Below are 18,869 nucleotides of genomic sequence, written 5' to 3'. Positions count from 1 at the left end.
TGGTAATTCTTCCAGTACTTCGAACTTTTAAATTATTAATATATTTGTTCTGGTGATCTGCGACCAGTTATGCTTCATGTTACTATTATAAATATTTCAGGGTACCATGTATTCTGACTGTTCCACCCACCAGCCATTCCCCTGTCTCTCTCCCTCTTCTTGGGTCTTCTTATTCTCTGAGACATAGCAGTATTTATATCAGGTTGATTGACAACCCCACAATGGCTTCTAAGTGTTCAAGCGAAAGGAAGAGTTGCACATCTATCACTTTAAATAAGAAGCTAGAAATGATTAAGCTTAATGTGGAAGGCATGTTGAAAACCAAGATACACTGAAAGCTAGGCCTCATGCATCAGTCAAGTTGTGAATGGTGGAACAAAAGGGGACGTGTAATACTTTCAACAATAAAGATAAATTAAAAAAATAAAAAGTTCTTGAAGGAAATTAAAAGTTCTATTTCGGTGGGACACAAATGATAAGAAATAAAAACGGCCTTGTTGCTGATATGGAGAAAATTTTAGTAGTCTGAATAGAAGATCAAAACATCCACCACATTTCATTAAGCCAAAGCCTAATCCCGAGGGAAGCCATAACTCTCTTCAAGTCTATGAAGGCTGAGAGAGGTAAGGAAGCTGCAGAAGAAAAGTTTAAAGCCACCAGAGGTTAGTTCATGAGATTGAAGGAAAGAAGCCATCTTCATAACATAAAAGTGAAAGGTGGTAAAGCAGCAAGTGCTCATGTGGAAGCTTCAGCAAGTTATCCAGAAGATCTAGCTAAGATAGTAAAGGTGGTTACACTAAACAATTTTCAATGTAGATGGAACAGTCTTCTATTGGAAGAAGATGACAACTAGGACTTTCATAGCTGGAGAGGAGAAGCCAATGCCTGGCTTCAAAGCTTCAGAGGATGGTCTGGTGACTTGAAGTTGAAGCCAATGCTCATTTAGCATTCCAAAAACCCTAGGGCCCTTAAGAGTGATGCTAAATCTAGTCTGCCTATGCTCCATAAATGTAACAACAAAGCCTGGAGGATAGCACATCTGTTTACAACATGGTTTACTGAATATTTTAACCCACTGTTGAGACCTACTGTTCAGAAAAAAAATTCCTTTCAAAATATTACTGCTTATTGACAATGCACTTGGCCACCCAAGAGCTCTGCTGGAGTTGTACAATGAGCTTAATGTTGTTTTCATGCCTGCTAACCCAACATCCATTTTGCAGCTGAAAAATCTAGGAGTAATTTTTATTTTCAAGTCTTATTATTTAAGAAATACACATTATAAGGCTATAACTGCCATAGGTAGGTAGTGATACCTCTGATGGATCTGAGCAAAATCAATGGAAAACCTTCTGGAAAAGACTCACCATCTAAATACCATTAAGAACATTTGTTATTCATGAGGAAGCCAAAATATCAACATTAAAAATATATGTCAACATTAACAGGGATTAATACCAATTATCATGGATTATTTTGAGGGGATCAAGACTTCAGTGGAGGGAGTAATTGCAGCTGTGGTAGAAATATCAAGAGAACTAGAATTAGAAGTGGATCCTGAAGACTGACTGAATTGCTGCAATCTTCTGGTAAAACTTTACCAGATGAGGACTTGCTTCTTATGAATAAGCAAATAAATCAGTTTCTTGAGATGGAATCTACACCTGGTGAATATGTGGCTAAGGTTGTTGAAATGACAACACAGGATACAGAATATTACATTAACTTAGTTGATAAAGCAGCAGCAGGGTTGGGAGGTATGGCTCCACTTTTGAAGGAAGTTCTACTGTGGGTAAAATGGCATCAAACAGCATCACATGCTACAGAGAAATTGTTCATGAAAGGAAGAGTCAATCCATGCTACAAACTTCATTGTCTTATTTTAAAAAATTGCCACAGACACCCCAACCTTCAGCAGCCACCACCCTGGTCAGTCAGCAGCCATGAACATTGAGGAAAGACCCTCCACCAGCAAAAAAATTACTAATCACTAAAGGCTCAGATGATGGTTAGCATTTTTTAGCAACAAAGTATTTTTTAATTCCCCCCTCCCGTTTCACGTTTTTTTTTTATTAGTAGGCTTTATTTTTTTAGAACAGTTTTAGATTTTTCAGAAAGATCAAGCAGATCATACAAAGGGTTCTCATAGTCCTATTATGATTATCTTACAATAGTATGGTCCATATTTTATAAGTCACTCTTCAGTGATTTACCATGGCTCCGAGCACAAAATCCAGAGTCCTTGTGATGGTCTATAAAGTTCTGCATAACCAGGGCCTGCCCACCTCTCCAATGTCTTCTTGCTCATTTTTGCCAGAGAGGCCTCCTTTTTCTTCCTCACACATACCAAAATTGTTTCTGCCTCTGAACCTTTGCACATTTATTCCCTTTGCCTGGGATGCTTTTTAGCAGTGAAGTATTTTACGTTAAGGTATGTACATTGTTTTTTAGATATAATGCCATTGCACATTTAATAGACTACAGTATAGTGTAAACATAATGCCTATATGAACTGGGAAACCAAAAATTCATTTGACTCACTTTATTGCAATATTCACTTTATTGTGTTATTTGCTTTATTGTGGTAGTCTTCAACAGAACCTGCAATATCTCCGAGGTATGCCTGTACTTACAATTTGGATATTTAATTATTTGTTATAGAAATTTTCTGGTAAGCATGTCAAATTTATTCATGGAATAAATTTGTTTTTATTCATGGAAATCCATCTATTATCTTTTTGAAAATTGATGTGTCTATCTCTGATCTTTGCTTACCTTTCTTGTGGCCAAATAATTTTCACTCCATAATCAACCACAAGAGCCCTAACTTGGTTTAGACCTATGAGGTTTTATGATTTTAATCTTGGAAATTAACATGCTTTGATGTGTTCACAGACCATCTGTTGATTTCTTTGTTTATTTTAGGCCTCTCATCTTTTAACATTGTTTGTTAATCTCTTCCCAACTCAAAGACCATATTTCATGATGAATAAAAACAAAAATATGGATTAGATACATTATCTTCTGTATATTAGGTTATTCTTCTCTATATTAGGTTATTAAACAAGATTAACTGTTAATGCATTTTTGGAATGGTAAAGTGTTAAATATGACCGCACACATATTTAAATTATTGTTATTATATTATACTACAAGGGCAGACAAAAGTAGGTTTACAGTTGTAAGTACTCAAAACAGAGTTCATAAATCTATTGTAACAATCATAACCTGCATGTCTTTTTTCATACAAACAACTGTAAACCTACTTTTGCCAATCCCTGTATGTTATTATAGATGCAACATTTTCCCTAAGAAGTGGAACATTCATTTTCTTTCAACATCATAACTTTGATCATAGTTGGAATGTCCTTTCCCTATTCTTTAAGTGGCTTTTACAAGACTCAGATCACCTGGGCTTTACAGTTCCTTGAAACTTTCCTGAAAATATTCTATGAATATTTTATATTGGTCTGTGTTTCTGTATCTGAATTAACTTTATTTTTCTTTATTTTTATTGTTGACACTGTTACAGATATCCTCATTTCCCCCCACCCTTTGCTCTTCTACACCTAATCCCCACCCCCCTTTCCCTCTGGCATTCACCACACTGTCCTCTGTGTCAATGGGTTATGCATATATGTTCTTTGGCTAATCCCTTCACCTCCTTTCATCCAGTCTGCCCCTCTGCCCTCCCCTCAGGCGGCTTTATAAGATCAGAACTAAACCTAATGCTCTTTGTGAACATAAAATTTAATCCTCCCACCTCCCCACTGCACTACCTCCACTTCTTTTTCTTGGAGTTTGCTGGCAATTAGAATTTTTTCTTAGATTTTTAAAATTTCTCTCTGGCCACAGAGCATGGGATCATAAGTATATATTTTTCCTTATCATTGATTATGTGATCTCTATTGAGATCTCTAGAAGAGTAGAGAACCATACAAATGTATAGCCAGAGGGGTCTCCAGTGATTATTTTACTAACTCATTTTACAGTGATAATATTGAGACCCAGAAAGATTCAGATTTAGTTAAGTTTAGACAGCCAGTTTCTGCATCTTGAATTAAGATTTCCTAATTCCTAAAGCAATGATCCTGTATATAGCTATGAGATTGGTAGGCATGGGTATTACAACTATGTTTGGGATTTTGCTTCAGTGTTCTTTACAACCTTAGGTAAACATTATGACTCACACCTGCCATACCATTTCCAGCTTCCCCTAATTCACCTATGAAAACATAATATCAACTAAAAGAAGATGAGACCAACATAAACACGTTATTTATCTTTTAACATATACAACTGCCTAAGAAAAAAGAGAGTACTTTATTTATAAAATATTTTTATTACATCTAAGTAAAATAACCATGTTCTATCTATCTATTCATATATTTCCTACTGGCTTCCTGACATTATAAAGCAATTATAGTGCAATAATAATCTAACATCAAGCTGTATTCTGAAGACCTAGTAATATTTATTTTACTGCCTAAAAACTTTATTTCTATTGTAATTGAAAATAGATTATATACATTTCAGGGAGAAAATTATTGTTTTTAACTTCCATAAACAACAAGTATCAATTTATGATTTTTTTCATAATAACAACAATAGCTACTACTGAGCATCTGCTAATTGCTTTGCATGCGCCTCACATCATTCCTACGATACATTAAAATTGTTACTTTTGCCATTTCCATTTTATAGATGAAAGAACAGGTTTAAAGATGTTAAATACATTGAAAAACAGAGTGGGAGTTATTGGATATAAACTTCATTCTTTTTGACTCCGGAGCTAGAACTACTCATCCTGTTATATTGCCTGCTTTCACTGATGAGTCCTGTTTTCAGATAAACTAAAAATTATTTTTGCCCAAGTACAGGGTGTTCCAAAAATGTATACACACTTTAACAGCTGATAGCTCAATTGATGTTTCTTTCTTTTCAGATTTAATCCATTGGAATTAACAATCGGTTAAAAGTGGGTATACATTTTGGGGGGCACCCTGTATATGCCGACTCTATTATTTAAAATCTGCACAATTTGATTTTTTTTCTTTGGGGTAATGTTATAGCTGCAGAATTTCATTGTTAAATGGATTTATCTGGATTAGTTTCTAAGATTAATCACTGTCCTTTAGCAAATACATAGCAGGGGTAATTGTGAAATAATAAATGGGTAGGATTAGATGAAGAATGGGGATGCTACTTAAAGTGATGAGACCAGCTACCTGAGGCTCTAATCAAAACATGGAATGAGGGCCCTAGCCAGTTTGGCTCAGTGAATAGAGCATTGGCCTGCAGATTGAGGGGTCCTGGGTTCGATACCAGTCAAGGGCATTTACCTTGGTTGCAGGCTCGATAACTGGCCCTGGTTGGGGCATGTGCAGGAGGCAACCAATTGATGTGTCTCTCTCACATTGATGTTTCTCTCTCTCTCTCTGTCTCTCTCCTCTCTCCCACCCTCCCATTCCACTCTCTCTGAAAATCAATGAAAAATAGCCTCAGGTAATGAGTAACAACAACAAAACACATGGAATGAGAGAATGGGGTGATCTAAGGGCTGCCTCAATGTATCATTATTGTTCAAAAATTGCCTAGAACTATCCGTGTTAAGAATTATGATTTATTGTTTCCAAATTGATATGTAAGAATTCCAATACATTTCCAGCACAGCTGTCTTTTTGGTGAAACTTGAAAACTGATTTTAAATTTATGTGAAAGAGGAAAAGACAAAAGAAAAAACAAAACAAGGTGTTTTTGAGGAAGTGAGGCACACTTGTCTTACCAGATATGAAACAATATTATAATGCTATAGGTATTAAAATAGTACAGTGTTAACATAGATATAGACATACAGACCAGTGGAAAATAATAGTAATCTCAGAAATATTAATGAATACATGGAACTTGATATGTGGCAGAGGTGGCAATGAAAATCAGTGGGGGCAAGGATGAACTATTCAATTGTATAATTGATATCCAATTGATATAATTGATAATATCAATTATCTTTGGAACATTGATATGTCATTTGGAGAAAAATGAATTGGGATTTCCAATTTAATATGCACAATATAAATTTCAGGTGAACTGAAACTTAACAATATAAGCAAAACTTTAAATCTTTTAGAAGAAAATATAGCATAGTATCTTTATGACCTTGGGTTAAGGATTATTATTTTTAAGGATTATTTTTTAAGTCAGAGAAATCAAGGACAATACAAACAGGCAAGGATGAACAACCTTTGCTACATTAAAAGAACAACAAAATCTTTGTTTCATTTAAGAACACAATGTTAAGAGGTGAAAAAAATAAACCACAAAGTGTCAGAAAAAAATTTAACATATATAATAGACAAAGGTTAGAATCCAAATTACATTATATATTCATAGAGATCCAATAAGGAAAATAAGCCACACAAAAATGGCAAAAGACATGAACAGGAATTTCACAGAAAAAACAACAACTATGAAGTAGAACATATAAAAACATGCCAAAACATATGTCATTAGGGTAATCAACTCTCACTTCAGTCACTAGATTAGACTATATTAAAAATTCTGACCAATGTTACAAAAAATGTGCAGGAATGGGAACTCTCATAATCAGCTACTGGAAGTGCAAAGTGGTACAACAACTTTGAAGGATAATTTGGCAATATTTAGGAATGGGGAAGATTCATATACCCTATGACATCACAGTGCCACAACTAGGTATGAGGACACACACAAGAATATTCAGTTACATTGTTTCTAATAGCAAATACTGAAGAAACCGAATGTCCATCAACAGGATAAAGGGTAAAGTGTGGCATACACAGTGGGGCAATACAGCAGTAAAAAATGTTCTCTCTCTCTCTCTCTCTCTCTCTCTCTCTCTCTCTCTCTCTATATATATATATATATATATATATATATATATATATATATATATATCTGAACCATATGAATTTGTTTATATTCTTTCATTTTTGACTTATAAAATTGAAATACCTTATGGTTCAAATTGATAAGGGATACATTTCATACAATACTGACTGAAAAGGGAAGTTGTATAAGTTAATATGTATTAAGAAAACTTTTCTATAAACTCAAAAACATGCAAAGCTAAATGCCATTGTGTTTAAGTTTACATATTTATGTAGTAAATATACAAAGAAAAACAAGAAAATGATAAACACAAAAGTCAGGATAGCAGTTACCACTGGAGGTGATAGGATTAAGCAGGGGGAAACTGGGTCTTCAAAAGACTGATAACATTTTATTCCTTAAGCTGAGTAGTGGGTATTATATTTGTTCATTTGTATATATAAAATATTTTATGCAAATGAAAATTAAGAGTGTATGTTTTAAAATATCAACTTATTTTCTCATAGATTTGGAAAGATGCTGCCACACAGATATTTTACTCCCTTTCAGTGGCTTGGGGTGGCTTAGCTACTCTATCGTCTTACAATAAGTTCAATAATAACTGCTTCTCAGATGCCATTGTGGTATGTTTGACAAACTGCCTCACTAGTGTGTTTGCTGGATTTGCTATTTTTTCTATATTGGGACACATGGCTCACATCTCTGGACAGGAAGTATCTCAAGTTGTAAAATCAGGTATGGAATGCTATATATTATTAATTTTTATTAACTCAATGTAGTTCATTTAAGCAATACTAATATATTTTAGAGAAATTTACTTAAAGCACTCAAGATTTAGTGTATTGCATTTCTTATTTCATCTTATATACTTTGGTTATTTTAAGGATGAAGTAATTCTTAAATGTTTGAGAAAATAAGACTATACCAGGGAACAATTTAAGATTTTTTTTCTGAATTTTGTTTAGTTTTTAATATGAATTACTCCCTACACAATTATAAGTATCAGAAATCATGATAAGCACTTTACATGCATTATCTTTATTTGTGTGTATGCATATATATATAAGCGATGATATATGTGTGTGTGTGTGTGTATTGATCTGAATTTTAAACACACGTTAATATCATATAGATAGAAACCCAAGTGACTTTGCCCAGCTGTGTCCAACCTGAACATCATTTGGTTAATGATTCTTTTAGAATTTCTAGGGTAAGATAAAATTTAGGTTTCTGGAGTTTAAGAAAGATATTATTCTTCATCAATCTTAAAATAAGAGTCAAAATCAATGAAATAATTAAGATTTCTTATGTGAGAAATGTACCATTTCTAAAATTGACCTCTCTAGCTTAATTCACATCATGGATTCACATCGTAACCAAATCAAATATTTTTAAAAGTGAAAGTGAAATAGTTGCTAAAAACATAGTTCATGGATTGTGTTACCAAATTAGAATGAGATTTTTCTAGTACTTTATTTTGAAAATGTCCAAATATGGGATTTTTTTTGGCAACTAATTTAAATTAAAATGTCATGCATTTTTCTTAGGTTTTGATTTGGCATTTGTTGCTTATCCAGAAGCTCTAGCCCAACTCCCAGGTGGACCATTCTGGTCTATATTATTTTTCTTCATGCTTTTGACTTTGGGTCTTGACTCTCAGTTTGCTTCCATTGGTAAGTAAGACTCCCACTGTTAGCCTATCTCTTTTATATTGTACTCATGTTTCTTCTACTTAAAATTATCTTTTTCTTAACCCTTGTTGCCCCCCTAGGCTTTACTCTCAGAAAAATCTTTCTGAAAATTTTTAACTTAAATTAAAAAATAAAAAGTATTCATGAATCAAACACCCAAAAGGAACAAACATTAATATGTTATTATATTTGCTTCAGATATTAAAAAATGTTGATACATAGACATATAGGTCTAGCTAATTCACAATTTGTTGCCATTGTGACAGGCAACTGGATTATTTCCAGTTTTTAAAACTTACACAAACTACTGCAATGGCTATTCTTGCACATGGCTGTATGTATTCATAAAAATTTTCCTTAGGTATACACCAAAAAATTCTGAAACAGTTTTTATTATATTGTCTTCTTACATAAAACATTTTAATAGTTTACTGTTTATGGGGCAAAGTCCAGTCTCCTCTAATTGACTTTCAAAGCTCTCGAAAATTTCAAGTATATTTCTTAATCTTTTCACTCAAACACCCTTCTACTTTTAGCCAATACCCTGTTTCATGAACACTTTCTTTTTTTCTTTTTTAAAGGTTGGTTTTAATTTCTTAATATACTGATATGAAGTTCAAATTCTTCTATAAGATTTTTAGATTATTGTAATTATTTGTATAAAATAATCAATGATTGAGTTTGGTGGCTTATGGGAATACATTTATTTCTTAACCTGGAAGGCCTTTCTGTATCCATGTTATTTAGTCAAATACTCACCTTTTTAAAAAGTTGTATTATAGACTTCTTCCTTCCCTATAACTCTTTCAAACGACTTCAGCCCCCAGGGACCTGTTACCTTATAGTTGCTACCAATGAAAAACTTTATAAAACAAACTAAAAATGACAAATCGATCTGCCTTTGATTTTTATCAGAACCGACAAGTGGTGACTGCCAAGAGAAAGGATCTTAAGGGTTTTTAAAAGCTACAATTAAGGCTAGACTATTTTCTCAATATATATTTGTAAATTTCATTAATAGAAGTTGAATTCTGTGATTAAACTTATTGGCAAATGAGTTGACATATAACATGCCATTTTTCCCCCTTCTGAAGAAACAATTACAACAACAATTCAAGATTTATTTCCCAAAGTGATGAAGACAATGAGAATTCCCATAACTTTGGGTTGCTGCCTGGTTTTGTTTCTCCTTGGTCTCGTCTGTGTAACTCAGGTATATTATAGTATTTTTTTCCATAGACAAAGCATTACTTGGAACATACTTTATAATCTCAATGAGAAAACCACAGTTTAAGAAAATGTTTAATGACAAGTCCAAGTCTGACTTGGATCAAGGTTTTCTGAATTTTAGTTCAGATTGTTTGCCATTATAGCACAATTTCAATAAGTATATTTTGCAGAGGGGCAGGAAGCTCACTAATGAACAATTTCCCCAATTACAATCAAGTTAGAGACTTTAAACATACACTATATTTATTGGCCACTATTACAGAATACACATATCATTTTAATAATTAACTATTCTAAATGCTTTTTTCCAAGTTACATCTTACAGAAAAAAAGACATCATTTTTGAGATTTAAATCCATATTTGTGTTCACATTTGAAAACATTCCTTTTCACATTTTTGGCAGAGGTGAAATCAAGGAGCATATGCTAAAATAAAATTAATAAATTCAATTCGAATGCTTAATAAATCATAAAACAATTAAAATTATACTTATAAGTAATTAATGTTTTGATAGGCTGGAATTTACTGGGTTAATCTGATTGACTACTTCTGTGCTGGATGGGGCATTATGATTGCAGCTATACTGGAATTAATTGGAATCATCTGGATTTATGGTAAGTGGTAACTCTTAGAATTACTCTTTCTACTAAAGTAATTTAGTTTTATTCTTTTCCATTGTGTGTATTATAATAGTAAAGTATAATATAACTGGTAAAAATATAGTATAAATAAAATGTAAATGTGTATCCTTCATTGCTGTAGTATAGGAAAATGTTCAGACAAAACTTGAGGCCACAATGATTAATGGAGGAACACATGAGCAAGGACTGAATGCACTCTGTTGGTTGTTTTGTTAGGAGGGAACAGATTCATTGAAGATATAGAAATGATGATTGGAGCAAAAAGGTGGATATTCTGGCTATGGTGGAGAGCTTGCTGGTTTGTCATTACGCCTGTTCTTTTGATTGTAAGTATTAATATTCCATGAATTTAGTATAAAAAATATATATTTAAACATCTCTGAGATAAAATTGAAAAATAACTCACATTGAAGACAAAAAGGCAAACAAATGTCATAAATTAATGATTTTTCAACTTTTGCTTTATGACTGGTGCCTCCAAGTTGCCTAAATTAAAATGTCTTTGCAGTATTATTTTTGAGCCCATAGGTTTAAACATTTACTATTTGAGAAAATAGACAGGCTCCTATAGACTTAAAATTCTAACATATTTAAGAATTACCAGTAGGACAAATAAAAATAAATCATTCATTTTTTCATTCTATAATAAATATGCTAGGTACAGGAAAAATACAAATATGCATATAACCCATACTCTAAATATACTAATTGCTAAGAATCAACAAAGATTCCAACGCATATTTTTTTCTCTTTATGGGAGGTACTTAGTATATGAAATTACTAAAAGAAACTCACCTGTGTCAATAGAGGCACCAGTTTATGTTAACAAATTCAACATTTGCTATTTAGGAGCTGAGGGAAAGCAAAATATGTCTTCTGGAAGACATGACATATAGACATACTATCTATACTAATAAAAGGGTAATATGTTAATTAGACTGGACATTTTCCGGACATCCTTCCGGACAAAGCCATGGCGGCAGGAGCTGAGGCAGAGGCGATTAGGGGAGATCAGGTCAGCAGGGGAGGACAGTTAGGGGGCAATCAGGCTGGCCGGGGAGCAGTTAGGGGCATCAGGCAGGTGAGTGGTTAGGAGCCAACAGTCCTGGATTGCAAGAGGGATGTCTGACTGCAGGGATTGGGCCTAAACTGGCAGTCAGACATCCCCTGAGGGATCCCGAATTGGAAAGGGTGCAGGCTGGGCTGAGGGACCCCCCCCCCCACCCTCATGCACAAATTTTGTGCACCAGGCCTCTAGTCTTTAAATAACAGTTCAGGGCAGTAAAGGCCAAATGCCAAAATAACACATAATGAGATGGAAATTACTATTGACTAGAGATAACGGTGGATGTGTGGTGGTTACAAAGCTTCATAGAGGATGTGTTCTGGTTCTTATTGCCTCCATGCTTCAAAGGTTTTCCTACAAAAGACCATTAAATAACGATCTAGAATTTGCTTCACATCTGAAGTATCATGTTTGTTTTTAGAGGGAATTAAGTTGTGTGTGTGTGTGTTTAACATTATAAGGTCAGTTTTAAATTGTGAGCAGTTTAAGACTAGATGTGCTGAATTAAAATATTTGTATGCCCCATATTTTTTGCTAAATGACTTTGACAGTGCTACTAAATATTGTTTGGCCTTTTTGACAAGTCTCCATAATAAAATAAAATCCTTATAAATTTAGAATACCTAACTAGTCTTTTAGCCAGCCAACTTTGATTACATAAATTTGACAACTGAATTTATCTATCATCTATCTTCTATTATCTATCTATCTATCTATCATCTATCTATCTATTTATCTATCATCTATCTATCTATCATCTATCATTTTAATCCTCACCCAAGGATATGTTTTTATTGATTTTGGAGAGAGAGGAAGGGAGAGAGAGAGAGAGAGGGAAAAATTGATGTGAAAGAGAAACATGGATTGGTTGCCTCTTGTACACACCCTGACCCGGGTCAAACCGGAAACCTTGGTATGTGCCCTAACTGGGAATCAAACCCACAACCTTTTGGTGTATGGGATGATGCTCCAGCCAACTGAGTCACCGGTCAGGGTGACAACTGAGTTTATTTATAAATGCAAAGGTATTAAATATTAAATGACATACATCATAAGCCATTTATATAAAGTTATACATATTATACTCCACTATCCCTCATTTATTCTCTTTTAGCTATGTAAAATTACGGTAAGTGTAAAATATATTTAAATTTCTGTAATTAACTAAATCTATTAAATTGTAAAATGAAATTTGAGTATTTTATAAAGATTCTTGTATTCTAAATACATTTAAACTAAATTTAGAGGAACTACTAGGTGATTTTTGGTTTTGATTTTGTTTTACAGATTTCTAAATACACAATCAGTTTAATGCTGCAACATGTTTTTTAAAGACATTTTTTAAAAAACGTGGCCTTAACGTGTTTCAGCTTTAAGATTCAGATTTCACTGTTTTACCAAACACACATTGAGCTTGTTTTTTTCTCAAGAGGCTGGAAGTGATGTGTGCTTTGGTAAATATATATGTAATACTAATAAGTGAATGTGTGTGAACTTGGGTTTGGAGTAAGGGATGCTCTGTGCAGTGAGAAATAATAGAAATAATTGCTAAGCAAGGAGCAAAGCATGTTCACTAAAGTGTATTTTACATTCTCATTAAATTAATTGATATGCTCGCTAGCTAATGGTTTAAAATAAAACCATGCTATTATAAATAAAAGTTATAAGTTCATTAACAGAATATCTCAGATATTATTTTACTTACAGTCTGCTATATTTTATGGTAAAGTATTTTATTGAAATACATGTTGGACAAGTATTGTATTTTTTATAAATATGCGGAGGTGCTAATTTTAATCTATTCAAAGCCAAATATAAGTCATTTAGATTGGTCCACTTAGTACTGTTATCTTCTGGCTAGTTATCTGATTATCTTAGTTGCTTGAATGTATTTTCATTGTAATTTCTTTTGATAAATTATTTCTAAGGAATGGAATCAAATTGCTAATAATTAGTGCAATTGGAATCATTAGTGCAATAAAGTCTGATCTTTAGCATTGTCCTTTCATATGTTAACTTTCACAGGTAATTTTTATCTGGTCACTGGTGAAATTTAATAGACCTACTTATGGCGAAATTCCATACCCGGACTGGGGAGTTGCTTTAGGCTGGTGTTTGATTATTTTCTGCATTATTTGGATTCCAATTATGGCTATTATAAAAATAATTCAAGCTAAAGGAAACATCATTCAAGTAAGTACATTATTTGTTCACCACCCCAAATCAAATGTCCTTCCATCACCGTTTGTCCCCCTTTTACCCTTTCTTTTTTTTTTTTTCCTTTTACCCTTTCTTACCTTTCCCAGCTCCTTTACTTCTGGTAATCACCATACTGTTATCTATGAGTTGTTTTTTCTTGCGGGGGAGGGGGGGTTTGCTTAATTTCTTCACCCTTTTCACCCAGTACCCCCACCCCCTCCCTCTGACAGCTGCCAGTCTTTTCTCTATATCTATAAGAATGTTTCTATTTTATTAGTTTACATATAGGTGATGTATTATAGAACTGTACCCCTGAAAGCTATATAATTTTATTAACCAATGTCACCCCAATAAATTCAATTAAAATTAACATTATTTGTACTTCATTTAAATCACTGTGATCAAACTAAAGATTAACTTACCAATATGTTGGTAATATGAGCTTATGACCATGGGATCAAATTAATCACTCTTTCCATTAGGCTACTTCTGTATCTGAGTCAAACATCCATTACTATGTGCATAGCATTGTATTACACTATACATATATTTGTGTGTCTCCTTGTACTAGACTATAAGGTCTGTTAAGAAGAAGTCTTGTCTTGTTTGTTGCTGTAGCCTCAGGTGCTATTAGAGTGCTTAGCACATAAGTTATCATGTCTACACTTGTACTAAGTTGTTCCTGAAGATGATGCAAAAGCAAAGCAAATGACCTTTTTTTGTGTTATATCTATAATCTTCATTTGTAAAACCTGATCTGAAAAAAAAACCCCACTCTGTTTATAATATATATCCTAATAGAATGTTTAGACTGGGAAAAGCCTGATAAATTATCTTGAACCCAAACTAGGTCCTGAGTCACCCCTCTTCCTTGGAGGCCTAGGGGGATGGAGTCGATTATGACACATCATTAGGGCATAGGGCAATAATAAGGTAGGCTCAGTAGTCAGATTTTTAAAAAAAATATATAAATTATATATATTATTTCAGAGAGAAAGAGAGAGAGAGAGAGAGAGAGAGAGAGAGAGAGAGAGAGAGAGAGAGAGAGAGAAACATATCAATGATGAGAGAGAATAATTGGTTGGCTGCCTCCTGCATGCCTCCCACCGGGGATCAAACGTAACCTCCTGGTACATAGGTTGACACTCAATCATTGAGCCATGCCAGCTGGGCTCAGTAGTTGGATTTAAAATAAATATCTAAGCCCATTCAAGAATGGATCTAGATTAATTGTTTTACCCTAGAACTCCCTTTCTTTGGTTCTTGAAACTTTTCAGGTATACACTGGTTTAGATCCCCACCAGACAGTCACCCTGAGACTAGGGCAAAGAAATTTAACATTCTAAAAAATATGTGCTTTGATATTTATTTACAGATTGTAGCACTTAAGTTCTAAGACAGCTTTTCCCCCCCTCATTTCAGCGTATTGTAAGCTGCTGCAGACCAGCTCCTAACTGGGGTCCATACCTGGAACAACACCGTGGGGAGAGATATAAAGACATGGTGGATCCTAAGAAAGAGATTGACCATGAAATACCTACTGTCAGTGGCAGTGGAAAACCAGAATAACTTCTAATTTTAAAAAATATGTGCTTGTGTAATGTGATTATTTTAGCGAAAATTTTTATTTATTTGTATGTTAATTGAATAAAATGTATATATTATGTTCATAATAGTATAACAGCTATTTTTTCCCATTTAAGCAGGAATGTAATATAAAAATGTTTAGTAATGTGCCCATTATATTTCTTTTTAGATGATCTATCTGTATTAACACACACATAGCTGTCTCTGTTTCACAATACCATTTTTGTACACATTACCATAATATATTGAAGGCTTTAATTTGAGCAGGTTATTTAGAAAATAGTTATATTTGCTATTGTATAAGTTTTATAATATTACTTGTTTATATTTTCTTGTTATACAATCTTTTATTCCCCATAAAGCTGGGGAAAATAAATCAGTATATTTAAAAGAAAGTATTAAAGTTGAAGGCCTCACTTAATTAGAAATGGTATACATATATGGAATAAATGGACTCTATATATAACATGTGGATATAGTTTAATACTTTTGATCCAAATATGTCTAAAAACTTTAGGTATTAATGGATAACTTTTTCTATATGAACATAGTAATTATGTCCTTTATTTACAAATAGCAAAATAAGACAGAAAAATAAGGACCCTGTGTACAGTAAGTGATAAATCTAGAAAATAGAAACCAGAATCTTTAAGTACTTCCTTCCCCATATAATCTCTTCCTTAGGTTATATTTGGAAGAAAAATATGACCCATCTAATTTCTACTACTTTAGAAAATTAAGAGTAGTTCATTGTACTCTTTGAAATCTAGCTGTAATTTCAAATAGAACATGGAACAAACTATGAGTGAAGAAATGGCTTCAATCAAATTTAAAAATTTATGTTGTAATATATTAGTAGATCAAGTAGAATGATTTTGTGTTACTTGAATATGTTACTACTTATAGGTGATAACTTGTTTACATCCTTATAGGAGATAAATTTGTTAAACTTGTCAAGAATGAAAGAAACCAAATTAGAAAGTCCTGTGTCCCAGTTTCCTTACAGAAGATAATGAAAACATATTACATCATTCATAGTTTTTTACAGTGATTACATATTATTGACAATTGGTTGAAACATCACAGCCTAGGATGATGAGCATTGCCTTAATATGTAAGACATTTTTCAACTATTTTTAAAGTTTTTAACCTGGGCTTCAGAGAACATATGGAAGGCAGCAGGAAACACACCAGGTGTTAGACTGGTGGGGGTCACACTGGTCCTGGATTCAACAACCTCGATACTTGAGTTCTGGCTAGGAAAGAATTCAGAGCCAACACTTATTTATGTATTTATAAAATCACAGAGATGGAAGAAGTAATTTGTAGGAGAAATGGGCTTATGAAACAAGTTATAGAGGTAAAGGAAGGGCCCTTGGAGTTTGGGAGTGAGGAAGGTAATGGTAAGTGCCTGGGGACAGGGAAAGGAGAGGGGAAGGCAGGGAGTGCTGCCAGGAGGGAGAGCACACTGGGTCCTCATCCTAAAGGTTTTAAGGGTGGAAATTTTAGGGGAGGTTCCAAGGGAAGATTTTAACAGAATAATTAGCAGCTTTCCAGGTGTTTCTTTTCGGGATCTAGGTCTCCACTGATTGCTTGGTTGGCACCAGGGCAAGGGGTCATTATCCAATGCAGCTGGTCCTGAGGTCAGCCATGGGGCCACTTGTCTGGTTTTGCTGCTTTTCTGGGCCTGGAGCTGAAATGCAACTGAGGCCTAGATGTTACCTCTAGGGAGGAAAGGTCAGGGGGTCCAAACTGCAAGACCAGAGATATGCTAGGGGAGGAAAGGTCACCCTGGGGGTGAGGTCCCACCCTACTATTGTCCTTTGCTAGGCACCGGGGCTTTCCACCCTGGTGTTCTTCTGTACCTGGCCCATCATCCTTGCTCTGCTCATGTCTGTCTAACTGCCTACCACCTAAGTAAAATGATATGCAATATTATTCTATGTGTATGTATGCATGCATTTTTCTAAGGAAAGTATCCATAATCTTCAACAGAATATCAAAGAGATCTGTGGCTCAAAAGTTTAAGAACCATACATACCACTGCTAGCTTTTCTTCTTGGCAAGTAATAAATAAAAGGAATAATTTTAAACTTTAATTTCTTATACATTTTAAATTCATTTTCTTCCTTTAGATTGAAGATTATAGGAGTAAGGAATTAAAGCATTTTTAAATTTATACTAATAATTGGTTTTGAGAGGAGTGGGCATGTAGGTAGGTAAGCAAGTAGGCCTGTAATTGAATGATCTCAGTGAGTTATGTACATACATGTAAGATAAACTCATCTTAGATATTTTAAGGGTTTTCTTTGAGGGAAGGTAGGTCAAATGCTGTTACTGAATTTCCATAGATTGTTAACTGAGTTACACTGGATTTTATAAAGTATTATATGAAATAGATGGGTGACTAGAGCTTAAAAGTACTTTATTCCCTTAATTTTAATCCATATTATACCACAGGCATTCTGCCATTATATTTTGATGCTATTTGAGGTGTGGATTTTTTTTAATCAAATATAAAAATGCATGCTATTTTCTATAAGTGATTATTGCAATTCAGGAAAGATTTAGGTACATTTCTAAGGAAATCTATACTAATAATAGAGGAATATGCAAATTGGCTGGGATGCTGTCAAGTAATGACCAATCAGGATGGCGGCGGGGCTCAGCGGAGAGCTCTCAGCATACCTGCACCCGGGTCTGAAGGGCACAGAGAGGAAGGGAGAGCAGATAGGCAATTAGGGGGATCAGGCCAGGAGGGGAGCACAGATAGGCAGTTAGGGCCATCAGGCTGGCAGGCAAGAGCAGTTAGAGAGATCAGGCCGGTAGGGGGGAGCAGTTAGGGTGATCAAGCCAGGAGGGGAGAGCAGTCAGGGGGATCAGGCTGGCAGGGGAGAGCAGTTAGGGCCATCAGGCTGGCAGGGGGGCAGTTAGGGGCATCAGGCAGGCAGAGAGATGAGCGGTTAGGAGCCAGTGGTTCCGGATTGCGAGAGGGATCCCGGATTGGAGAGGGTGCAGGCTGGGCTGAGGGACACCCCCTAACCCTGGGCACAAATTCTGTGCACCGGGCCTCTAGTAATATATAATTGGCAGTGGGAAAAAGATGATGGGGAAGAAACCCCCTTTAAGAGCTTACTACAAAGAGTAAGAGTGTGTCTGATTCTTTTCACAAAGGTGTGAAGCACAGATCTTAACAGAGTGCCTGGGTGCTCAATGACAGCTTATTATTACTACTACACAGATTTCACAAAAAAATAGTATTCTGCATTAATGGAAAGTGTCCCATCAAATCCATTTACTTTAATGCAAACTTGGAGACATGTGTAGTGCTGTATTGTAAACTATTAGGGAAAACCATTTTTCACACAAGTGAAATTTCAAATCACTATACCTTAACTCAATAATTTTCCTTCTCTATTGTGCTTTCATTCTTTCCCCAGTTAAATATATATTAGCAACTTCTAATCAATTCTTTAAATGTAAATAAGCAAATTGATAAATATCTGGATTTTGTATCTTACTTGGCATCCCCTCCTTTTTTTAAAAAATAAACTATTTGGTATAAACACACACAATCAAATTAA

The 18,869-nt window shown here is 34.3% G+C and overlaps 1 protein-coding gene across 3 annotated transcripts in view; it reads left to right on the top strand.

Annotated features, from left to right (window-relative positions):
* The window catches only part of SLC6A14 (solute carrier family 6 member 14), a 28,622-nt gene extending 12,467 nt beyond the window's left edge, over positions 1-16,155 (top strand). For 2 of the 3 annotated variants that reach the window (XM_036304972.1, XM_036304970.1), the window contains 7 exons: positions 7,377-7,605; positions 8,418-8,543; positions 9,656-9,774; positions 10,307-10,406; positions 10,650-10,759; positions 13,525-13,692; positions 15,121-16,155. In XM_036304972.1, coding sequence (XP_036160865.1) covers positions 7,377-7,605; positions 8,418-8,543; positions 9,656-9,774; positions 10,307-10,406; positions 10,650-10,759; positions 13,525-13,692; positions 15,121-15,267 — 999 coding nt within the window. In that variant the 3' untranslated portion in view covers positions 15,268-16,155. The remainder of the gene's footprint in view (positions 1-7,376; positions 7,606-8,417; positions 8,544-9,655; positions 9,775-10,306; positions 10,407-10,649; positions 10,760-13,524; positions 13,693-15,120) is intronic. The other variant, XM_036304971.1, reaches the window with a different exon arrangement.
* Positions 16,156-18,869: the final 2,714 nt, after the last annotated feature.

Source organism: Myotis myotis, unplaced genomic scaffold, assembly GCF_014108235.1.
Source record: "Myotis myotis isolate mMyoMyo1 unplaced genomic scaffold, mMyoMyo1.p scaffold_m19_p_4, whole genome shotgun sequence".
Taxonomy (NCBI): domain Eukaryota; kingdom Metazoa; phylum Chordata; class Mammalia; order Chiroptera; family Vespertilionidae; genus Myotis; species Myotis myotis.
Note: the sequence above shows the minus strand (reverse complement) of the source record. Positions and strands in the feature narration are given on the sequence as shown.